General features: G+C 39.7%; 1 protein-coding gene across 12 annotated transcripts in view; it reads right to left on the bottom strand.

Annotated features, from left to right (window-relative positions):
• The window catches only part of TCF4 (transcription factor 4), a 354,769-nt gene extending 340,499 nt beyond the window's left edge, over nucleotides 1-14,270 (bottom strand). For 9 of the 12 annotated variants that reach the window (XM_065889291.1, XM_065889292.1, XM_065889296.1 and 6 more), the window contains exons 1-2: nucleotides 12,757-12,828; nucleotides 11,019-11,091 (exon numbers count right to left, since the gene is read on the bottom strand). In XM_065889291.1, the coding sequence (XP_065745363.1) occupies nucleotides 11,019-11,091; nucleotides 12,757-12,828 (145 nt within the window). Of the gene's footprint in view, nucleotides 1-11,018; nucleotides 11,093-11,544; nucleotides 11,671-12,756; nucleotides 12,829-14,204 lie in introns of those variants that run through there. The other 3 variants (XM_065889300.1, XM_065889301.1, XM_065889302.1) reach the window with 3 other exon arrangements.
• Between the last annotated feature and the right edge of the window lie 11,814 nt (nucleotides 14,271-26,084).

Raw genomic sequence — 26,084 nt, 5'->3', positions numbered from 1 at the left:
ACCCTCTCACAACAGAATTGCAAAATCAATCTTCCACTTTTCTCAGAAAATAAAAAGCACTTCTGTGGCATTTGGGTGCAAAACAGGCAGTCGACAGCACACAGTAGCTGAACAAGGTCTCGGGTTACTGTTAGAAGATATAAAATATAGTCAATTTTCAAGTATTCAAGTTATAGAAAGTTTCTCTTTCTCTCTCTCTCTCTCTCACACACACACACATACACACACACACACACACACATATGCAAATGCCACTGTGAAAACTCCCCCAGCAACCCCATCTCTCAGCTGCGTTTCTGCAGAAGTCTCACTGCTGGTTCGGGCCACCCACCCTGACTACCCTTGAGCTGTGTTTTCCAGGCTGCAGTCAGAGTGTTCCCAGGCACAAATCTGGTGGGAGGAAACTGCACAGTCTCCCTGCCTCTCAGCCTGGCATGATCTGGCCCCTACCTTCCCTCTCCCCAGCCTCAGCTCTAACCAAGCTCTAGCCCCTCCCCAAACACCATGCCCTGCTGACCCCCAGCCCACTTCCCTCCCCCTCCCTCAGTCAGGTGTGCCAGCTTCAGGGAAGGTTCTCCTGACTGTGTGGTCAGATACCCTACTGCAAACTCATCTAACCCCTCACACCTCTCAACGTAGAGGCTGACATTTCTCTGGTTGGTTATTCAGTGAATGTATGTCTCCTACATTTAGCCAATGCAGAACTGCGTCTGTTGTGTTCATCACTTTATTTCTAGCACCCAGCATACTACCTGATACGTGGTGGATGCTCAATACAAAATTCTGAAAGTAAATGAATAACTTCCTGCATACGAATTTTTAAATAAATATTAAAAATATTCAAGTGTAGGAACAACAACAAAAATATCTAGTGCCCTTGAAGTAAATGGGCACTATCTACAAATCTGATATTTTAATTTCTGATCCCCCCCAAAAAAACCCAACAAAAACATATGGGGCATAATTGTCATTGCCTCCCAAAAAGTCTTTGGTACCAAATTTGAGAGTACATCATAACAATACTCTTCAAGGTCCAAATTCCATAATCATTCAAGCCCATTCTCTCTCCTTTATACTCATGTAGAAGTATACACACAGGATTTCAATGTTTCAGCTAAAACTGTAAAGTCTATAGTTATATTTAAAAAGCATCTTTGGAAGAAGTCTACTTCCACACTTTGACATCACTTATTCGAAAAGCACTGTCTTACTGAATCAATGTAGAGCCTGTACCCAATGACAGCAGTATCCTATGCCAACTGCAATGCTGGCCTTGAAATTTTTTCTTCTTTATATCACCATAATACCTAGCACTGCAATTTGAATCTGGACTCTCAAAAAACATTTACTAAATGAATGAATGAACAGGTGAGTACATGAAAGTTAATAATTCTTAATAATTCTCGTTATTCCGGTGAAACATATTCACAATGAAAAAAAACACCACTATGTACATTCATCCCTTTCACTTTTCTGAAGCTTTCAACATTCTTTAAACAATCAAGCCTTCATCAACAATAACGAATTTTTTAAGTAAAATTAATTGCTTAAAGTAATTATGGAGTATTTCTCACTTTATCCAACTCTACCAAAATTACTAGGGATTAAAGTGGGACACTACAAAATGTACACCCATGTAAAAAAGAAATAGTTCCATGTGGACTAAAAAGATAAATTGAAGAATAATAAGAGGTCAACAAAATCAGGGGGAAATTAGATGTCAAAAGAAAATCAACCTTTGCAGCTAAAAGAAACTAAATGAAGAATCAGTGCCAACAAAAGAACAGAAAAGCATTCCATGGTTTGGGATACCAGTTAGACAATGAAGTTCTAGAAGGCACCCAACAAATAATGATTATTTGAACAAGGATTGAAATTGACATTGTGTGGCCTTCCTTTTCAAAATTGCAAAACTGGGTTATGTATGAAATTGTAGATTAAATCTTGAAACGTGATTACCAACTGATGACCAAAATGTTTTCTCTCTGAGTTTAAAGGTGAAACGTTGCAAAATATTCCCAACATGAATCCTTTATGTTCGAAAGTGAAGAAAAAGTTTGGGGAAGACACAGGTTCGAAACTCACATTTAAAAAAAAAAATGGGTAAAGGGGTCTAGAATATTCCCTTTGTCGAAAAAAATCTTGTTTCTATTCTGTAGCAAACATTCATTAATAAATTCTTCCTATGTCAATTCCAACTAGAACTTGAATTGTTGGCTTCAACTGGAAACTGGAATCACTGAAACGGTAGGAGGTCACAGAGGGAAAGACACTGTAATGTGAACTAACCAATACTCAAGGAAAGGGTGGTATTTACGTATTTTTCCTATGTGTGATGTCAGTATGACACATTATATTCACTTTGTCAATATGAAACAGCTATTTAACGGCAAACATGGCAAGAGAATCTAGATTGCCAGAATTCAGTTAAATAAATCATTTTCTCCAAATTAGCTTAAAATTTCCACTGCTGAATGATACAATAGGAAGAGTCTGGAACTGGGAACACCTAAATCTTGATTTCCACCCTGCCACTACCATTAAAAACATATATTTGGGGAAGGAACTGGATTATCTCAAAGGGAAATCCCAAAACCAGAAAAGGAAAAAAAAAAAAAAAAAAGGCACCCAAGACAGGAATGTGTGCCTGGAGGTGACTGAGGTGCCTAGACCATAACTGAGTCCACTGCCAAGCTGAGGAACCTGCTCTCTTTCATCCACCCTTTGCAATGGCCTTCCTCTGTGCCTGGTTCACAGTGATCTTGATATAAAAGGCTCCGTCCCAATGCCCCCATGTCAAAATACTCCTCCTCTTTCAAGAATCAGAGTCAATTTGCCCATGAAACCTTCATTATTAAGTTCCCCCAGCAAGAAATAAGTTTTTCTTTACCTAAACTCCCACCATGCTAATGACACTTGTCTTCTGGACACTGAGTATTAATTAAACATGTACATTTCTATTCTTTCCTGTCAAAATACATGCCCTCTCAGGGCAGGACCTTGCTCCCACAAAGCCCTCTGAGTCCTATAATTGTTAACACAGGGGATGTGTACATAGCATGTACTAAAAATATATATTAGATGAACCATCAATAAGAATTATGGTAGGTAGATTAAAAAATAACTGGCTAGATAGACACAACCAACATCCCATCTCCAATGGCTACATATTAAAACCCGAGGGGCTAAACTGAAGCTATGCTGTGAGTCTCCAGATAATGATATAAATAAATAGACCTTTCTAAACCATTCATTATCAATTTTTACTCATCTTAAGTGGATATAAAAGTAATTACTGACAAGATATGCAAATGTGCATGTTTTTCATCTTGCTCTTCAGCATTTTACACAAGATGAAAACTGGAGTGTCCAGAGCTATCATTTCAATATCTTCCTTCACAGAAGGTAGGTCTTTCCCTAGTTTAAAAGTCCTCGAAATGCCCTGTAGTTAAGTCTTGGCTTGGGAGATTTTAGATAAAAAACCTTCCATTTGGATGCCTTGCAATTCATCTAAGTACCCCAAAAGGGAATGTTTAAATTAATGGAAGATTAAAGCAAGGAAGAACATTCTAAAAGGTATTCCGTAATGGGGCTTTGTCACCACCTTCTCTGTTTTATTGGGAAAATAGTCTTTTCCCGGGAGGCTGAAAGTTTCTATGCCAATCACCAGTCTCGTTTAACTATTTGAACTTAAAAATGTCAGAGAAAAAAAAAATTCGTAATGGAAATGCTGACATGCTATGAAGTCAAGAGGCACAAGCAGGTGCTCCTGTAACCCAGGGTCATAATTCAATCAAGCTGTATTTTGACGTCATCTGTTACAGAAAAAAACCAAATGGTTTATGAACAGCACCAGAACCCCCAAGATTAAATTACAGCCCTGATATTTAATCAGGGGTCTTACTTTGTTATTTTTAATAACACAATACATTTTAACAGTTATTCGTCAACTGCCTTAGCCAAATTAGAGCACGTGATGACAAGTGAGCTGGATTACGTTGTCCATCTCTCACGATCTGAACTTTTATTATTTTTCAGAAATGGAAGATTATACAAGTTTTCCTCCTCTAAAGAAACATACAGTTGGTACCAACGGATTGAGTCCAAACCTTAATTAAAAGCAGCATGGGGTCCCTGAGCAGCAGGTCAGGACATCTGTATTTGTGTCCTATTATAGCCCATAACCAACTGTATGATTTGGGCAAAAGACACTTAACCCTCCCAAACCTTAGCTCTTTAACCAAAAAAAAAGCATAGAACATCTCTAAAGTCTCCTGGTAAGTCTAAATTTCTATAAATCCTTTACTTGAAAGGCAATCTTGTGTAGTTTCTTTGGGATTCCCTGAGGAAAGAAGGGCAAAATTTTTATAGCTGAAAAGACAATGAATTTTTAATTTAATTAAGACATCACTCTGATCGAAGAGGCATTTGTCAGCTAAAAATTTTAGGGGCAATATCAATGTCAGCAAACGAAATAGGTTCTTTAAAAAGTAATGTACAAATACTGCTGAACGTGTGAAGGGTTGTTTGCAAAACAGATCAATACAGGCACATCCAACAATGGATTGCAGTTAATAAACCGCATATAATAATTACCACCAATGGCAGTTTAGAAAGTCATTCATTAAATGTTAATTGTCACACAAAAGTACAAAAGCAGCCATTTGAACAATCGAGTGGCTGCACCTTTAAATAGAATACTTTCTTACAGCCCTGAAGTTCCTCCGTATAAACTGATTCTAAACACACCTGGCTATCTGATATGCTGATTAACTGGGCCTTTACTTATTGTTGAAATGAAAGCAAATATGACAACCTTTTTCAACACTTTTGCTATGCCTTTGAGCCTGATTAAAAATATATATATAAATATATATGTAAAACTTACAGAAAGTGTCAACCAATCTTCTCTAAAGATTAAACTGTTATTTCTCTTACATCTCTCATAAGCATTAAGAGACATATGGTTGAAAATTACCCACCTAAACCTCATGTGCCTACATCACTGCTGAGTCTAAGTGGGATCACAGATTTAGAAAATGGATAACCCATGTGTAAGCTTATAAACTTGGCGGTCAATTTTGAAAACTTTATTCAGAGTAATAAACCAGTGACAAAAATAAATAAAACCTTAAAAAAAATAACTTTGATGTGCTTTGCTTTACTTTCTCTAATACTCAGAACCATCTAATTAACTTGGAAGAACACCTGGTCATAAAAAAATAGCTCATAAAAGACAAAAAATAAGGAAGGAAGGGATTTTTTTTTCTGTTCCTACCTAGCTTCATTTAGATGCTTTGTGCAAAATCTGACTTACCCAACATATAGGTATAAGGTCTAAAGGTTTGGCCAAGAACATTTTGGTTCAAGACTTGTAAACTGAAGAACATTTCAAAACACACCATGTTCCTTATTAGACAACTTCAGATCTGTTATCTTGGCTTATGGGAACAGATCTAAAAAGCATCATAATACTAAACGTTGCAGCCTGGGGCCACCAGGACTCAACTCTCTGCCTTGGACGAGGCTGCAAACTTTCAATATAAAATGTAGTTTACCATTAGGAGTAAATGTTTGATCTGTAAAGCTTCCAAAATTAACTTTGTTTATCATAGCAGATGAAAGCAAAAAGGAATAATTTGAAGCTCAAAACAAAACTGTTTATATGACAGTCTTTACTGCTCCATGATTCTAAGCATTTAAGACAGATTCGAGCAATTAACAGCATAAACTTTCATTACATAGTTCTATTATATATGTTTATGTGACTTAGCTGTTCATCTGTTATTTAAGTGATTTCCTCATTACAATAGTAGGGTAAAGATAATTTGCTGATGCTGTCAAAAATGTTATGCATTTCAGGCTCAACAGATCTTGGATCCCTACGCTTGTTTAATGCATTTTATTTACTTAAGTCAATGTCAAATAGAGTACTGCTTCTTCCTTCTGAATTTAGAAAACGTAACATTTTAAGCACATGTCTGGTAATAGACATATCAAAACTTCAAAACTGCTTATTTTAGTGATGCAGATAGAATTCAGGGTTTTTCTTGAATATTAAGTTTCAAAGATCTAACAAGGAACTGCAAAACTTTTTTTTACAGTTAAAGGATACAAAACCTTTTTTTTTTTTTAGATATTAACAGAGCAAGCTTGGTTACCTCAACTTTTGGTTTGACTAGGTACATTAAAATAATTGAAAACAAAATACTTTCACTGGTACCCAAGCAGACTGTCCATTTACAATAGAACCAAAACACAACTTTGAAACTACCTACTATATTTTCCTTGCTAAAAGAATAATAAAAATATGAGAGAGATACTAAGTCACATTGAAATCCAACATAAACTAGAAGCCTAGTTTGGATAAGAAAGCAGGAAAAATAATGGACATGGTTTATACCATTATCTTAAACATATTTTTAAAAAATGTTTATCTACTGTAAAGATCAGGAACAGTATTGCACACCAAGCCTCAATAATATATCCTTAAGCCTATAAGATATTGAAATAATAAGCTGTATCTGACTCGTGTGTGTGTGTGTGTGTGTGTGTGTGTGTGTGTGTCTCAAAAGACACTGAGCTAGGCAGACCAGGCAGACCTTGGTTTAGAACCTGATTCATTCTGGCTGCCTTGAGGGTAAGTAGTTTACCATCTCTGAATCTCAGTTTCCTCATTTATAAATTGAGCATGGTAATCCTGGCATCTCACTGGGTTCTTGTGAGGATTTAAAAAATACAAGAATATAAAGTGCATAGCACACCACTTGGCATAGTAAGAAGCACTTTAATTCTGTCAGTGTCATGCCCATCCACCCCTGTTATTCAACCTAACATCTTGCAAATAGTCACAGGCCAGATCAGGCAAAAGAGAATGATCAACAATCCAAAATTCAGCTCCAAACCTTAAAAGGCATTCAAAGGGCACATGTGCACTTAGAAGAATTTGTAGGCACAAAGATCAGCACACAAATCCTGATACCCTATTATGCAAAATACAAATTTAGAAAAACATAGCAGTGAAACCAATATTACTCCAATAAAAGGATTTGCAGGGCCATACAAAATTAGCAAATCAAAACTTGCTTCTTAGATTAGCAAATAAAGGCATAGTTTAGAACCTCTTAACTTGGGCCTCAGTTTTCTTTGTACAATGAAGGCACTGGGCTGTCTCTTTCTAAGGGGTTCGATCCCCCCAAATTCTATGATTCTAACAGAATGGGTTTAATGCCACTTTGCTTATTTTGTAACCTGTTAAATTATTCCGCATTTTACAAAAGCCATACAACCACTATGAACTGCACTGTAATAGTAAGGCTGTTTAAAACACACACACACACACAATTAAGTAAGTGTACTCCACAAATACCTTTAAGGGAGACCATTTGTGTTTTCACGCCATAATCATGAACTCAAACTGTACGGATGGATATTAATTCAGAATGCTGACCATTTGAATTTTCTCTGTGATACAGAACTACCCATTGGAGCGATTTATTTTTTCTTACTAAATTTACCAAACTGATGTGTCATTTGGGTGTCATGTGGGTATCAGTGAAATAACTTGTGTGAATGTCAAGAAATGTTTTTTCTCTTCCAAAAATGACCATGACAGGGATGTGGTGTGTTTTACTGCTGCTCTTAATTGTTAAAACACCCATCCATTTGGCACCTTTAACAAATGCTGAACACCTAAGTAAAACTAAACAGTTACGGGGGAAAAGGCTCAACTTTTAAACTAAGGGAGGAAGATGTAGGATCCGTCACAGACTAACTGTAAATACATGTAACAGATGTGACCAGGACTGTTGTTGAGTATGGATAATTGTAGAGCCCCAACTTTAAAACTACTTTGTAAAAGATGCCAAAGCTAGTATGTTTATCTTTTGCTCATAAAAGACTCAAAGGTAACCAAAGAAACTGTAGTTTTGTTATATTAGAAAATTAAACCCCTGTTCATCAATAAATTATAGACTCTAGGTGAATTTTTTTTTCTTCTGGTAACTTTGCCGTCCTACTTTTTAATGAGAATAATTTTCCAATCATCCAGGCATGTGGATGCTTTTAGCTAGTTTTAAGATCAATGATATAATGGATCTGAAATCCCTTTATATAAGTCACCATACAGGTTTCAAATATTTCTTAAAAATAATTCCAGAACCCACCAGTTCTCCCCGTTAAGGTCATCCAAGCTCTGAACTATCATGGCTGAATTGTTTTAGTGCTTTCTGCTGAACACCTGCAAACATCAAACAAAAACTGCTGGTCCTTTCCTGGGTTGACAAAAGCCTTTCATGTGAAAAATGCTCCCTGGGAATGTCAGGCTGTAGCTCAGGTTACATTCCATTCTCCCTAGCAGCCTCACCATTTCTTAAGGTGGTAGGAAAAACCATGTTTGTGAAATGAAAGATTAAAGGCAATATGGCCACACTTTTTTTAATTCTCACATTGCAAATCACGAAGGAGCGTCCTATATGAATGGAATCCACAGCTACTGAGAACTTTAAGCATGAAACATTACCATGCCTCACTCTGAAAAAACAGAGCTGGTTTTTCCAATATGAACAGTTCACTTATACTTTGGATCTTTTTTCTCTGGACCCAAGTTTCAAAGCTACCCATGGAAGTGACATCTGAGCACCCTTGGGACAATGGATATTAACCTGATGTACATTTAGAAAATCATTTCTCAGTCCAAAGTTTCCCAGTTCATCCTTCCAGGAGCAAAATGCAGTTTTCCTCATTTTTTTTTTTTTTTAATTTGTTATGCTTTAAAAGGGACTTATCTTTGTTACTGAGTGGAAACAAAGCCACCTAACTGTGTCTTGGACAGATGAGAAAAATCAACACTCCAATCTGTACTATTATAGTCCCCATCATACTGCACTGGATGAATACCCTGCATTTTCAACCCAGCAGCGAGAACAAAATCGGCACTACACTTTTTACCTTTACAAGTAAACATTTGGGCCTGAAAACTACACCTCTGGTACAACGTCACTTAAAGTTTAACACCTTAAAAATAATCACAGCATATTCACTGGAAATATCACAACACGTCTCACTAAGGATGAAGCCTCTGTCTAGGTTTACGTATACAGATATACTGTCTTAAGAACTGTGTAAGTTTCAGTATATGATCATTTACCAAAATGCATTAATACATATTCATACTTATTCACCCTACACTCTGTAAACACTTAAACATCATAGCAAGGACTTCATTTAAATGTGAACATAGAAAAGGGACCAGATGCACAGTTATCTTTTTAAATGTAACACAATTTCATGCTTCTAAATCACCTTACTTTATTAAACTATAACTAAGCTGATATACTTAATTATTCCAAATGTGTCAATTTTTACAAAGTACAAAGGAGTATTTTTGCACTGACTCTGAAAGCAGTCTATCTCTGAGCCTTTCTGACATAATCTACTTTCAGATTTCAACTGAATATACATTTTCTTAAGGAAAATCATGAAGTTACTGTCAGAGATAAAGTTAGCAACTGTTTTGATACTGTCTAACATGAAAAACTGATCTGCCTACAAGAGATACTTGTACTCATCTTTCCTTCAAAGTTGTATAGAGAACACGATAAAGAAATTTGGAAGATACAATACGAATACAACAACAAAAAAAATTTTAAGTCCCAAATGAAAATTATAACAGGGTCCAGGACAGTAAAACACAAACATATGGTCAGTAGCCCTTTTAATCAAAGTGGACCCCCCAAAATAAAAGATAAAATGTAACTATAGGAGGCATCTCATATTTCACAAATCAAGTTATAGAGATAAAAAATCCCTTAGACTTATGGGGGTCAGCAAAAGGAGAAGTAACTTATTTGGAAATGAGCAACTTTTAAATGCCATTAATTTTATTTAAAAAATACCAATTATACAAGTCACAAAGATGAACAGATTTCTTTCACCGCTACAACACCAAATGAATATTAAGAGATGTGAAATTATCTTCAATAGCTAACAGACAATTCCACTGGTATCTCACAGCTACACGATGTCAACATTTACCAGTCTGACTTAAGAACAGGACTCTGTCTAATGTCCTGTTATGTACCACTGCCAGAACTCCTAAAATACTACAGCTGTTTAACAAGCATAAATGGATTTAAGCCTTGAACCTAAAGGAGAGCAATGTATGCCTCCTTCTGATATGAAATTCACTAGACAAAAAAAAATACGTTTTAAACAAATAGCATATTTTCAGTTTTCACTTTTAATAAGAGACCTTCAGAGAGTCCCCTATTAAAACTCCTCCTTAGATACCAGATAATCACTGCACACACAGATTCCTTTGTGAATAGCGCTAACGTCTTTTGAAAGCATCAGCCAAAGACCTTTCATTTATAAAATGTAAAAGTCCTTCCAAATTTGCAACTTTAAATATAGAAAAATTCATTGCACAAGTAAATTCTTTAAAAAAAAAAAAGCTAAAGCACCAAAAAGGATATTTTAAATATAAATGAATTCACATTTCGCTCTCAGATTAGCAGGAGTCTCTCTATTTACAGCTATGGTTTACTACACAGCATTCATCTGCAAAATTAAGTGCTCATTTCTTTAAAAGGGTTAATTATACATAGTACCCAATAAAATTGATATTATTTACAAGGGATTTGCCCTTTTCATGAAAGTTAGATTTTTCCCTCTATTTTCAAATAAGGAAACATTAATTTATTCCCCCATGTTAACACTGCCTTATCTTCACGTGTTTGATTACAATTGTATCAGAAAATTGCTTTTAAAGTAAGTGATGAATTCTGAGACAGTTTCCTTGATTTTTTTTTTTTTTTTTTAAAAACCCTACTTTTAATTTTGCAAAAGATAACGTTTTTGCCTAAGTTATACCACTAATGGATAATGAAATAACCATATCATTACAGGCTAAAATTTCAATGACTTTTTCAGAACACTTCAACAGAGCCAAAAATATACCATGAGTGAATAAACAGCTAAGAACATTTAACTACACACTAAGAAAAGAATTTACATACTTGAGCCAGTAAAATGTCCACTCGCCAAAGAAGTTGGTCCATTTTTCCCACTGCTCACAGGAGGTGAAAACATCTAAAAGAAACAAAGAAATATTACTGTTGAAAAGAAGACATTTGTGCCTTCAGAGTTCATCAAAGATCTTTCATACTCTCACTATACAATATACAGTTTATGCTAAGGGCTCATTTTAGTAAAATACATCACCATCCAACTTAAAACGAAAACAGGCACATTACCAATCACTCTCCCCCCACCCCAACCTTAACCACTGTTTTCTTTTTCCTCAGGTTCATTAGATCGCCAGAACTAGGTAGGACTACATTTTAAACCAACACAGTCCCCATAATGTGAACAAGATTCAGTTTGGAGGGCAGCAAGCTCTCTAGAAAACACTAGTTTTACAAAGGAGAAGAAAGTTGCTTGTTTTATATTGAAAACCTTGGCCATAAACGTGGCAATGTCCATTTCCATCCCGTATAGGATTTGCCTGTCATATGTGAACCCAAATAAAAATAAAAGTGCCACCTGCACTAAATTCTCATTTCGTCTCTAACATGAGAGCAATTTGAAGCAAGACTCTCTCTCCCTCTCTCTTTCTCTGCTCCTCTCTCTCTCTCTCTCTCTCTCTCTCTCTCTCACTCTCTCTCTCTCTTTCACTCTCTCTCTCTCCAGCATTTATTTCGACCCTAATTGGTTTCCCTCTTCTTCGACGTATCTAGTGGATAATGCGCACCTTCCCTGAGTCAGAGCCTGCAAAAAGCAAAGAAACGAATGGAGAAAGTGCAGCAAGCAGAAAGGGGGCTACAGAGCTGCCTAGGGCTACGTTTCCTGGCAAAACTTCCGAAAGCCATTTCTCCAAAAGGTCTAGAAGAGAAGCAGCAGCAGCAGCAATAGCAGCAGTAGCGGCAGCAGCAGCAGCAACATGAAAGAGCCCCACTTAGAAGGCGGTTTGGATTTTATTTGTGTGTTTTGTGGATTCTTTTTATTTTGCTTTGCAAATGCATCTTACACCAAACTCATCTGGCATTAAAAATGAATTATTTCCCCTGACATGTTTGGGACTTGATATGGGGAAGGGAAGCAAAGGGATGGAGAAGGACCAAGTTCCGTCATAAAACTCCACAAGTGTGTAAGTTCTGCTTTGTGCTGATCTCACGACTCCGAGATTTACAAAGACCGTCTAAAGGGTTCTAAAGAATGTATGCTCAGCATATGCACACGAGTTTTCAGAATCCCAGGAAAAGATGTAATGAGGAGGACTACAGGTCCTACTAATCCAAAGCATCATCAGTTTAAAACTTTGAGACAACTGGGGTCTCCTATTTTCCCTTTTCCATTTTCAGAAAAAAATAAATAAATAAAATGAGTAGTGCACAAAGTATCAGTACTCTCAGTGTTCAGATAAGGTCAAGTTTAGGGGTGGTTTACAGTTTTAGGGGTGTCTGTTTTTCCCTTCCATTGGAGTGAGACTCCATTATTTGGGGGATTCGGTGGGTAGGGAATTCAAAAGCAAGTAATTAAGACTCTGAAAAAAAAAAAGCCTGAATCGTCCATCACACCCAAAAATTGTAGTTAAAAACTTATCAAAAAGACCTTCATGTTTACCAAGGACTCAGCCAATTAAAAATTATTCCTGTCCTTTACATTATTATTGGTTTCTAGCTCAAAGTGTTTGGGTTTTTTGTTTTGTTTTGTTTTGTTTCACAGCTGTTGTTAGTTTCCACCGTTCTTTCTTACCGCACTGAAATCCAGTAAATCACTCAGCTCTTTGTCCGTCCCTAAGGCAGCCATTCGCTGTTGGTGATGCATTTTAGCAAAATCACACAAACCTAGAAACATGGAAATAACCGCAATCAGAAAATCCAGTCCCAATCCTTGGATAAAACACAATCGGATTTTTGGAGACTGGGGGGGTTGTGGGGTAGGGACGTAAGGGCGGACGGGAATAAGGTAGAAAGGAGGGAGGGACAGGAGAGTTGTTTTTTGTTGCTTTTTTTTTTAAAGAAAGAATAGGCAGCAATAGCAAAAAAAAAAAAACAAAAAAACAAAAAACTGCTATTGATATTGTATTTCCAAAGAGACGATCAAAACTGGTAACATCCACTATAAAACCAAATCCGGGAAGGAAAAAAAAAAAAAAAAAGCCGCTCTTCAGCGCATCATTTTATGCAACAGGAGGTAGAGCGAGAAATGAATGGATCCCAGAGAAAAGAGAAACTACTCAGAACGATCCGGTCTCAACTTTCCCCCCACCCCCCCACACACACTCACACACACGCACACACGCTCACACACACGCTCACACACACACACCACTCCCCTCTGCGTTTCAAAGTAGCTATAAAGAAATTAAAGATGAGCGTCTCTGGAGTGAAAACACGTCCAAAGGGGGAGGGGTGACAGGGTCGACGAAAGCGGGGCGGGGGGGAGGGAAGCGGAGTGGAGGGTCGGGTCCCGTAATGGTCCAGCACCCTAATTTGTGAAAGAAAGGGTTGTAAAAATTAAAGTCAGGGCCTTGGCAAAGTCATCGGTCTCTCCAAGTGACACTGCCAGGGAGGGGGGGGCCGAGGGGGGGTAGGGACGAGGGGGAGGGAATAGGCGCGGGAGAGGAAGGGGTGTCTCCAGGGGGAGCGCCGGGAGCCGGGAGCCCGCGGCACGGGAGGCGCGGAGCCGCGTGCGGGGCCGCCGAGCCCGAGCCCCACGCCGCCCGGCGCACCAGCCCCGCCGAGCCCCGCCGGCGCCGGTACCTACCGCCCGCGCGCGAGAAGGGGCTCTCCGTGCACCGCCGGCGCCGAGGCGGCGTTCATGTCTAACCACCGCCTCTACCTCCTCAGCCTGCGCCCGCGCCCGCTCCTTCCCCGCCGCCGCCGCCGCCGCCGCCGCCGCCGCCGCCGCCGCCACTACAGATCCGCAGACACACAGCCAAGATCCCTGACTCTTAACACCAACTCTCTTCTCCGGGGAGGGGAGGGGACGAGGGAAGGGGGGGAGGGGGGAAACACGCAGAGGCGCACGGAATTGCAAGTTCAGCAAAGAAATGGGTGGGGGGCCTCCGGCGGGGAGACGCGGCTCGCTCGGGTCGGGCTGGCTGGGATGCACCCCCCCCGGAGAAAAAAAAATCTCAACACCTCCCCCGCCGCGCAAAAAAAAAAAAAAAAAAATACAAACGAAATTTCATCGAGCACCTCATTTTCCCTCAGAACGTCAGTTACAATCTGAAGCCTGAACAGTTCAGTTTTTGCCCGTTTCATCCATCGGAGGCACTTTGAAATTTATTCGAGTTTACATCCCCTCCTTTCTTTCTCTGACTCTCGTTCCCTCTCACTCACACATCCACACACGGCAAAGCAAGTTTATACTAGGCTGCAAATACACGTGATGCAAAAAGACTTTGCCAAGAGGAACAATATTTTTCTTTTCCAGATATAAACCAAGCCACATTTTGCTGGGGAGATTTTCATGTCGGTAGTTCTGCGTTGGGGGCGAAACCTAAATTACATACGTTTTTTTCCCCTCCCTTTTAAGTCACAGAATAGTATAGCTGCAAACTTCAACAACAACAACAAAAAAGGCAATTTTTGAGGGTGGATGTTGTTTTGTTTTTACACTTGAGTTCCTAGGCATGCTAAGTCCCCGTTCGCCAGCACTTTTTTTAATTCAACATTTACCATTACAGGCCCTGCATGCTCTTAAAACATACTTTTTCACATCACTTTTTAGGATAAAAATTAAGCTGCATAATTCTATCGTTTCATAATAACAAGCGTACTTTATCCAGTATATGCAACATACGCTATTTTAACGTGTGTTAAAATACACATTCTATAAACCCTGTTATTGCTAGATGTGCGAGTACATACACAAAATGCATGCACACACTTTTTCCCATTGGCGATTATTTAATAGGTTGTTCCTTTTGTTTTAATAAAACACTGGGATCGACATTTAAAATATTAAATTCAATTACAAACAGTTTACTCTGACAGCAAATTGTAACGTTACCTTAAATGGCCACAAATATGCTCACAATATTCCAAGGAAAGTGACTTTAAAAAGAGAGACAAAAATCTTCTGCAAGTACTTAGTATCTCACATGTGTATCCCCCAAAAAAGTATTTTAACTGGTACTCAGTTCTGCTCCAGGGATATCCACAGAATACAAGATTATGCACCTGGCTCTGGTTTTTGTATATTCCACCATAAAACTGCAACAAAATTCCCTCCCCCAAAAAAGAAATCATTAAAAAAAAAATCCAACAACTTTTTCTTATTGTTTATAAAAAAAATATCAACACAGGATAGTTATAATTTTTCCTCAAACAAATCTTGTTGGTGGTTTTTTTTTTCTTCTCCTCTTATAAAGCCTTAAACTTGTTCCAAGTTTAGAGGTGTCTCATCATCATCCTCCTCCTCCTCCTGATCATCACCATTGACTCCCCCGTGGAGTCACATTGATAATAATAGGTTTCCCTGAAAGATACATTGTAATCCATTCACATCCGGGCACTGCGGACTTATAAAGAGAAGGCGCTGCGGCCGTGGCTGCTCCTCCAGACAATGACTGGGGAGGGGCGGGGCGGGAGCGGGCAACCATAGAGTAGTAAACAGAGTGCCTAGAGGGGCGACCAAGATGGCGGCGCGTGCGGGCCACGCCTCCTCGGGGAAAGGAGGCGGGTGGCGGGGTTCGGGCGAGTGTCGTGCGTGGGCCAGACCTGTAAGGGCTCTCGAGGCGGTGTCCGTGTTCACGCGCGTTGCTTCTTGTTCCCGGCCCTTGCCCTTCTCTGTTCTTTGACTCAAAAGTGTAGTTTCTAAATAAAGGAATTAAACTCCAAAGACCTGCGCGAAGGAGTCGGAGTCAGTGAGGGAGGCTCGGGAGAGGGAGGCCTCCCCGACGGAAAGCCGGAGCCTGGTTCTCCCGTGGTGTGGAGCCGGCCCTCTTAGCGAAACTCGGGCGGCGTGGAGAGAGGTCGCTGAGCCGAGGTGTAGCTCCTGGGCCTGGAGAGAGATGTGGGTCTTCTCCTGAACCACCCGCATCCATCTTTTTCTTGGCCCCCGGAAAGTGAGAACTGTCTAAGTCCCGGAAGTCCACACTTGGAAAAGACGTTCGTTTATTCCCATGTAGGCTTAGATCAATTCCGTGCAGTGACCCACTACTGATTCAACGTCTCGTTTTGGCCCAGAAAGTTCTACCCTCTCTAGCCAGTGTTCTGGTCTGTGAAATGCAAATAGCAAATGTCCAATTTATGAATTTCGTAAGAATTAAAGGGATAAAGATAAAGACAGAGCTGCCCCGAAAGAAATCTTCCCTTTCCACCTCTTAATTCCTCGCTAAACCAACTGATATGTCTAATCTAGCCCATGGGATTTTAAATGAAGATTACTCCGAAAGAATAGCTTTTAGCCCTCCCACAGGAGAAAAGCAAGTAATAATGATAGGTTAACCCTTATATAGTGGGTTTACTATGTGCCAAAGACTGTTCTAAGAATTTCTCAAGTATTGGTTGTTTGAATCCTGAGAGTGGCTCTGTGGAGTTCGTGTTACTATTTGACCCAGAGCCCTTTAGTAAGTGGTACAAACTTGCCTCAATTACATGTTATTAAGTGATAGAGCCCACCTTGGAAGACAGGCAGTCTGCAGAATCCACATCCAACCACATTCCTATTCCATCTGGCAGCGGGAACATCCTAATCTCCATTTTCTGATGCAATTCTGTGGCAGTGACAGAGTTCAGATCAATTTTCATGATCTTTTGTTTACAGGTAAGTTTTTTTTTTAATAAGTTTATTTTATTTATTTTTGGCAGCGTTGGGTCTTCATTGATGCGTGAGGGCTTTCTCTAGTTGTGTTGAGCGGGGGCTACTCTTTGTTGCAGTGCGTGGGCTTCTCATTGCGGTGGCTTCTCTTGTGGAGCACGGGCTCTAGGCACAAGGGCCTCAGTAGTTGTGGCACGTGGGTTCAGTAGTTGTGGCTCGTGGGCTCTAGAGTGAAGGCTCAGTAGTTGTGGCACATGGGCTTACTTGCTCTGTGGCATGTGGGATCCTCCCGGACCAGGGCTCAAACCCGTGTCCCCTGCATTGGCAGACGGATTCTTAACCACTGCGACACCAAGGAAGCCCTATAGGTAAGTTTTTAGAGGACAAGAATTAGGGCATTTATAGGTTGTTTCCTGTCTGTTCACACACACTGTGCAGATTCCTGTCTTCTATACCCGTTCCATGTCCTCATCTTAAAATAAAATTTTACATTTAGACACCACTTTATGCTGCTTTATCACAAGCATTATCTCTGATTCTCAGAATAAGCCTCTACCCTTTCAACTGAAATGATGTAATAAAAAGATCACAACCGTTTGTTTAGGAGAAATATTCTACTGGCTCTACCTCTAATCAGCTCTGTGACCTAAGGCCTCATGTCAGTGTCTTTTACTGTAAAAGGCAGAGACCAGATTTGATAACCCCATAAGATTCCTCCTATTTCCAGATTTTAAGACTCCCCCTTCCCCTGAATTTCAAGGGTAATAAATGATCTGTCCAGAAATCAGTGATAGGATCAGATCTAGGACCTAAATGGACCTAGTTGCTGGCTAGTGCCTTTTTTTTTTTTTTTTTTTTAACTGCACCCTACAGAAAACCATGCAACTGCCCTTCCAATTTTAACTAAGGGACAAATTTGAATTGTTTCTGGTTTTTTTCCTGACCTAGTTCATTTCTACCCCCAGCTTCTAGATGTCTTCGAATATGTCATGTTAACGTCATCTCTGGGAGATATCTTATTCACCTACTGGGATATTGAGAGAATTTAATTGAAAATGTGCATGAATGCAAAAAAAAAAAAGCAAACAGATAATAAACTATGGCCTCTAAGCGAGAACCATGAAAAAAATAGGTATACTTAGGAATATTGGCATCACCTTAGAAAAAAAGACTCAACAGAATCCTGTGAAATGTAGATAAAAAGGGAAATGTAGTAGATATGTTTTAGGATGCCTGCTCTATCATCTGTAGAATTCTTTCCCTAGGAACCTGTTCATAAACCCTGATAAAGAGGTAGAACTTGATGTGGGTGCCACGTGACTCCTTCCTGACCCAGCCCCAGCTGATTGGACCACAGGAGCTAAAAGAGGAAGAGATTGACAGTGGTCTATAGTGAATGGATCTGACATGTTGGAGTCAGCTGGCCAGAGCTGGTGTCAGGAAGCCAAGCCTTGTGAGAGCCATGGTTATGGGGAAACAAGAACCATGAGTAAGCAGAGGAAACTGCTCTTCAAATAAGAAAGAAAGGTCTTGGAAGTTTGGAGAAAAGCAGACAATTTAGTCCTAGGAAGAAATGTCTAGAGATACTTTCCCAATTATTTGAGGACTACCTTGCCTCCTGTCCGTAAGAAAACTGATTCCTGCAGTGCTCCCCTTCCCTGAGTGAGCTAACCTGAGTACTTTTCTGATCCTTACAACTAGAGAGTTTAACTAGAGGGAGACGCAAGAGGGAGGGGATATGGGGATATATGTATACATATGGCTGATTCACTTTGTTACACAGCAGAAACTAACACACCATTGCAAAGCAATTATACTCCAGTAAGGATGTAAAAAAAAAAAAGTTTAGCTAGAAAATAAAAAAAGAGCTTTGGATTTCAGCATTTCTAAACAGTCCTTAACATTAAAAAAAAAAAAAAAAAGTAGTGTCTGCTATTCAAGGTGTAAACAATTTGTTCCACTCCCACATGGCAGAGATGCTATCCAATATATTGTACCACATGTAGGCAGGACAGTATATACAATTGTCATTCCCTTTTCTAGCATGTTATAACGTTGGGTAAGTTTCACACCCCGTCAGACGTAAAACAAGATAACTTGTCCTCAATACATTACATGACTTGTTAAAATCAAATGCAATAGTGGAGATGAAAGTGCTCTGCAAATAACAAATTCCAATCAAACGTAAGGCATCATTATTGCATAAACTGAGTTGATGCCTAAAGATAACATTTCTTTCATAGGAGTGTGAGAGGCATGGCAAATATTGAAACCCAGTGAGTCATAGAAAAGAGCAGACATTGAAGGGTGCTTGGACCCAACCCTTCATTTTAGTGGAAGATGTCAAGGCTCAAGTGGGATGACTCGTCCAAGGTCACATTGCTAATGAGTTACAGAGCCGCAAGTAGCCCTCCAGGAACTGAGTGCCAGTTCAGAATGTCATGCCATTCTCCTTCAAATTCCTCCAGTTTGCTCCTCCCCAGTCTTACCCATGTTAAAATGAATAAGCAGACAAAACCACAAACAACAAAATCAGATCTCTGATGATATAATGAAATTCATCTAAAAATTCAGCAAATAATTTTTGAGCGTCTTCCTTATGTCAGCAGCTATTCTTTCAGGACCTGAGGCAAAAACAGAGGCAAAGAAAGCAGAACGTTATAAATGTCAAGGGCAGTCTTGATTGAACGGCAAAGTCACAGTGAGCAAGATACAGCCTGTGGCAGACATGTGAAAAAGGGAGGGCTATCCCAGCATATTTTTAGGTTGATATATCAAAAGGGTACAACCATCCAGGACTCCGAACTGGAGCCTCAAACATACTGCAAGCGTGAGTCAGAAAAGCAGCTGTCAGGACAGAAGGGGAGGGATCCAGTCAGTGTGTGTAAAAGAAGGCCAGAGCTTCATCATACACAAACAGCCCCGCATACCCCAGGGCCTTTGCATTTGCTGGTCCCATGATTCTTTCCCCTGGCTGTTCACACACTGGCTCCTTGTCATCCTTCTAGTCTCAGTTTAAACACTACCTCCTCCTGGAGACATTCCTAACCATTCTGTCTAAAGTAAGTACCCCATCTTTTTATTCCCTGACAGCAAATCAGTTTTATGTCCTTAGTGGAAACTTTCCCACTTGGGACCCTTTTGGTCATACATTTACTTTTGTATTGCCTGTCTCTCCCATCAGACACTGTATGCAGGGACTACAGGAATCTTGTTCCCCTTATGTACCCACACCTAATATGTGCCTGACACGTATTAAGTGTTGAATTGCTATTTGTTAAACAAGCGAATGAAGAACCAGTCTTTATGCTCAAGAAGCACACTATACTGAAGAGTTTCAAATCAGTTTCTCTTAAGGTTTCATTTTTAGCTTGATTTCATTGTTGGTAAATGTTGCTGGTGAATATTCAGTTTGATGTGCAACAGACCACGAGCCTCTCATCATCTGAATCCTAGACCCTAAAGATAGCAAGGTTAATTGCCTTAATTTACCAAACCATGGGGACAGCCTTTTCATTATTACAAATAAAATAAAAGGTGCGGTCATTGTATCGCTTCACTATTATAACATTTTAGGGATGAGGAAATTGAGGCTTGGGGCACAACAAATTTCCTGAGGTCACACAGCTACTATATGGCAGAGCTGAGACTTAAACACACGTAGACCATTCTTCTGCTTACAGCTCAGCGACACATGCCATGGCTGTGGGTCTTGGCCAACTGCGTAAGGACAAGATCTGCACATGTTGAACTTTTAAACTTGCAACACACACAAGGGAGAGGATGAGATCTCCAGGGTACAGACAAAATGCGTTCTAAACATCTTCATTTCTTCTCTGGAACGCTATTTCTGCCCTATTCTCCCAATTTGCAAGTTCCTCAAATAATGACAAAACCCTTAAAATAGAAACTGTAACAGAAAATAAAACTGTAACAGAGAAGAAGTTTTATGATTAGGAGGAAACCTTCTAGAAGGCTGGCACTAAATCTTTTGAGTCGTCTTTAAATCACCAAAACTTTGTAGACGCTAAAATCAAAAGATTGTCAGTTTTATTTTTTTCCCTTTCCTTTCCCAAACCCCCAAAATATCTAAAAGTAGGTAAAATCAAAATTCTGCTTTCCCAGAATTATGATTTAATCTGCTGTCTTTCCACTACACCTTGTACAACTATTTATGCATGGATCCCACTGCTGTGAAGTTTCTGGTTTGTTATGTACACTATTTCAGTATATATTCCCTTTATAAAACTGTTTCTCTGTCATAGTTTGAGTGTTCTATTTTAAGAGTTTTGTCATTTTTTGAGAGACTTAATAGATTGGGATAATAGGGCAGGAATAGGGTTCCAGAGAAGAAATGAAGTTACCGCATAGAGAGTATTTTGTCTCCACTCTGGTGGTCTTGTCCTGTATGTGTACTGCAAGATTAAAAATCCAATATGCGCTAATTTTCTCTGCCATTGGCTGTGGCATAAAGCCATGGCACGTGTCACTGAGCTGTAAGCAGAGGCATCGCCTGTGTTTAAGTCTCAGCTCTGCCACATAGTAGCTGTGTGACGCCAGGAAATTTGTTTTGCCCCAAGCTTCAGTTTCCTCCCCACAAAATGGGTATAACAATCTGTCATAAAATTATTAGAACAGATTAAATATAATATTATTAGCAAAAATACTTAGCACAGTGCTCATCCAATGATTGTAACTTAACGATTATAACGTAGAGTATACCTTAGTGTCACATTTTTCAAATTGCAGGTCTCACCTCCTTAATGGCATGAAATTGATTTAGTGGTTTGTGTTCGACTTTTTGTTTGTTTGTTTGAAGTGAAACCGAATAACAGAAAATATCAATACGCATTGCATGAATTAAGAGTAAGTGTTTTACAAAAGTCTGCTTCAGGTGTCTATACACAGCATAGTGTGTGTGTGTGTGTGTGTGTATCAGGTGACCATCAAAAATGGTTAAAACCAGTGCTTGAGTAGATGGGCTTCATTTGCTAGCAAAAGTATTCGTGAAGCATATTCTGGGATTATAACGGAGGAGAGAAAAGAAAGCTAATCACCTTCTCATTCTGTTTCTTCTCTTCCCAAACTGCATACTATTTCAAAAATCAACAGCCACCCCTCACTGAAGCAAAGGAGGTAGATAAAAAGATAAAAGGTTTTTAAAAAAATAATGTAGGAAGAATAGAAGGACTTTTGGAAAACAGCAGGAGAAACTTTCCCCTATTCAATAGTGCAATAAAACTCACTGAGCTTAATATACCTACCCTGGTTTTTAAAAACCCTTCAAAAACTGCTCCTGGGGCTTCCCTGGTGGCGCAGTGGTTGAGATCCGCCTGCCGATGCAGGGGACACGGGTTCGTGCCCCGGTCCGGGGGGATCCCACGTGCTGCGGAGCGGGTGGGCCCATGAGCCATGGTCGCTGAGCCTGTGCTCCACAACGGGAGAGGCCACAGCAGTGAGAGGCCTGCGTACCGCAAAAAAAAAACGCTGCTTCTGCCCCTCCACTTAGCTCTCCAACTCAATCTCCAAGTCCTTCCCTGAAGGAAGTTTGGTCTTCAGTCAACCTTTATTGAGCAGTGTGTCTATGAAAAACACTTTGCAAGGTGCACTGAGGAATTCAAGATGGAAAAACAGGTCTCTGACCTCCCAGCATTCATACCCTAGCGGGTAAGCCAGACATACATAAATCACCCCAACTCCTGACAGACTGAGCTGAGAGCTATCAAAAGGGAAAATCATGCCAGGAGACTATAGCACAATGAGTCATTATCAGCTGAAGAAATCTAAGAAGGCTTCAGAGATGCATTTAACCTGGATCTGGAAAGAGAAATGGTATTTCCATCAGGCAGGTAGAGAGAGAAGGCCATTCTGGGCTGACTTACTAACTCTGGCAAAGGCTGGAAGGCTAGAGAGTGAGGACCTCGTTAGGGTTTGTGAGTGGAACTGAAGGACTAAAAAGGGTTAAAACTCATTTGGCAAATTTGGACCCGTTGGCCTTTATTCCCGAAGCATGGAACCACCAGGGTCATGCACATGGCAGCAGTGGTCAGAAATGACTGAGAAGATCATTCAGGAGACAATATGGTGGATCACTAAGGTAAGAAGAAACCGAAGGCAGAGACCAGTCAGAGTTAGAAAGCTATCGTGGTTCTCTCAATGGGCGATTATGAGAGTCTGAAGAGGGACAGGGGCTATGGCCATGGAAACTAGAAGAATCATCTAAGAGATGCTATGTATAGGTTACTAGAAAAGTTATTTTGTTACAAAGCAATAGAAAAATCCGTTCAAACTGGTGTAAACAAGAGAAGGGTTGCAAATTTAAAAAGTCTAGAGCCATCGATTAGGACTCCAGCTTCATTTCTCCACATCTCTCTCAGCTCAGCCCAAGTTTATACATCAGGTTCATTTCCCCATGTTCCCAGAAATGGCTCCCACCCCAAACCGAAGCTATAAGCATTTTTGTTCGCCTCCAGGAGGATATAGTTGCTAGTTCACCCTGAGCCATGACGCTAAAGTCTCAGCTGAACTCTAATTGTACCAACTTAGGAAGACACCCACTTTTGACCCCAACCATGTAATGACTGGTTTATGTTCATCCCTCAGTAATTATGTTGATAAGACTCAAACCAGTTAAAGCCCACTCTTGGAACTGAGGTGAAGTCAATCCTACCCAACTCCCAAGTCTTACTGTATACTGGGGGAAGGGAAGTTAGGGTTGAAGAGACAAGCACGGGGTTTGCCAAGTTTTCTGGACATTTGTGCCACTATGCATTTATTAGTTCTCATCTTTTCTCTTGCTAGAACTGACCTGACTCATGCAGTTCAGTTCTTACCAGTTCAATTCTTATCTCCCCTTTGAAGTCTGCTCTGACCTTTTGATCTTCTCCCATCACTTCTTACCCTGAACTAACTCATTTACTTAAAACCAAAACTTTAAAAATTTCTTCAGTACTACATACATACAAAAAGAAAAAAGTCTACAGCTTGATAAATTGTTACATAGAGATATACCTCTGTAACCACCCCCAAATCAAGATATAGAACATTTCCTGCAATCCCAAAGGCTACCTCCTTCCTCTTCAAAGTCATACCCACACTCTTTGACTTCTATCACCAGAGATTAATTTTGCCTATTTTAACTTGGAGTCAAGTTAACGATTAACTTGGAATCATGCAATTCATATTCATGTGTATCTGGCTTCTTTCAGAAGGATCCATCCATGTGGTTTCATATAGGAGCAGACTATTCTTTTCATTGCTGTATAGTATTCCATTGTAAGAATATATAACAATTTATCCATTCAATGCCCCATTCTCCACCCCTTGCCCGCCAATTTCAGTTTTCAGAATTTTGGCTGCTATGAATAAAGCTGCTTTAAAAATTCTGTTTATGTATTGTATATACATGGTGGATGTACGCACTTATTTCTCTTGGGTCTGTACCTAAGATGTATCTACTATATGTCTAGAATAGCTAGAATTGCTGGGTCACAGGTGGCACATTTTAGTTTTGGTAGATGCTGCCAGACAGTTTTCCAAAGAGGTTTGACCAATTTGTTCTTGCGCCAGCAATGTATGAGATGAACTCATTTATTTTTAGTGTGAATTATTGTAATTTTATGTTTATATATTGTCTTCCCCCACCAATTAGACTCCAAACCTCTAGAGAGCAGACACTGTCTTAGGGTTCTTTGTTGTTCCAATGCTTAACATTGTGTTCTACACAAGCTTAGAGATTTTGTCAATTTTCAACAAATGTCTAGCTATGAATTTTAAAATTTTGTATTTATTATGTTATTAATTAATAATCAATAACTTAATTGATAATAATGTGTTTTCCAAGCCCACTTGTGGGCATATAGCCAAAAGAATTGATAACAGGTTCTCAAAGAGATACTTGCACACCTGTGTTCATTGCAGCACGAGGTACAGGGGCCAAGAGGTGGAAGCAACCTAAAGGATGAATGGGTGAAGAAACTGTGGCCTAGGGACTTCCCTGGTGGCGAGTGGATGGGACTCTGTGCTCCCAATGCAGGGGGCCCGGGTTCGATCCCTGCTCGGGGAACTGGATTCCACATGCATGCCACCACAGCTGGGAGTTTGCATGCCACAACTGGGGAGCCCACATTCCACAGCTAAGGAGCCGGCGAGCCGCAACTAAGACCCGGCGCAACCAACCAAATAAATAAATATTTAAAAAAAAGAAAATGTGGTCTGTACACACCACGGAATGTGATGCAGCCCTAAAACAGAAAGAAGTCCTGTCATATGTGACAACATGGATGACCCTTGAGGACATTATCCTAAGTGAAATAAGCCAGTCACAAAAAAACAAACACTGCATGGTTCCACTTATATGAGGCACCCACAGTAGTCAAATTCACAGAAACTGAAAGTAAATGGTGATTGTCAGGGGCTGGGGGGAGGGGAAAAATCGGTCAATGCATAAAGAATTTCAGTTTTGCAAGATGACAAATTCTAAGATGAGTTACAAAACAATGTGCATATAGTGAACACTAATGTACACTTAAAAATGGCAAAGATGGTAAATGTTATGTGTTTTCTTTACCACAATAAAAAAATGTGTTTTCTTTGTAATTTCAGAAATTTAAACGTTAAAAATTTATACACTATAACACATACGTATATTCACAATAAGCCAAACAATATTGCCTTTATTTCTCTCAAGCTCAATTCTGGAGATCTAAATTTTACTGATCTGATGCTTCAATCTATTTTTAGTCAGTGACAAATTTTATCATATGCTGTTTAAGTCACTTACAGATTGCGTTTAGGTTATATAGCTCGAATGATATAATTTGATAAAGATTTATTTTTGTATTTATTTCTTAGCTAACTCACAAGAAACTTCTGAGCAGTTCTCCTCAGGTATTCTAGGATTGACTAGAAACTCATTCTTCCATATTTTAGTTATTCCTGTGGCTGGTCTCTCTTCAAATGTATTGTTTGAGTCCTTTTTAATTTCTGCCTTGAAATCTGTAGATTCTACTGATGAGTTTCCACATTGAAGTACACGACCCCCGACCCCAGTACTCCCTTTGTGTAGAAGAATCTGTGGCTTCAACAAAGTTGCTCATTTAGGCGTCCTCATCGACTGCACTTTCACCTCTGCAGGAAACCTAGGAGCCTGCTGACTTCCAAGATGATTTTTGCAAACAACACACACGCAGTGCTTTGCAAACTTTTGAGAACCTCGCAATAATCTGGAGGGCCTGTTAAAACTCAGACTTCCAGGCCCCAATCCCCAAGGTTGTGATTCAGTGAATCTGGGACAGGGACCCATGCAGTGG

This window comes from Phocoena phocoena, chromosome 13 (assembly GCF_963924675.1).
Source record: "Phocoena phocoena chromosome 13, mPhoPho1.1, whole genome shotgun sequence".
Taxonomy (NCBI): Eukaryota; Metazoa; Chordata; class Mammalia; order Artiodactyla; family Phocoenidae; genus Phocoena; species Phocoena phocoena.
Note: the sequence above shows the minus strand (reverse complement) of the source record. Positions and strands in the feature narration are given on the sequence as shown.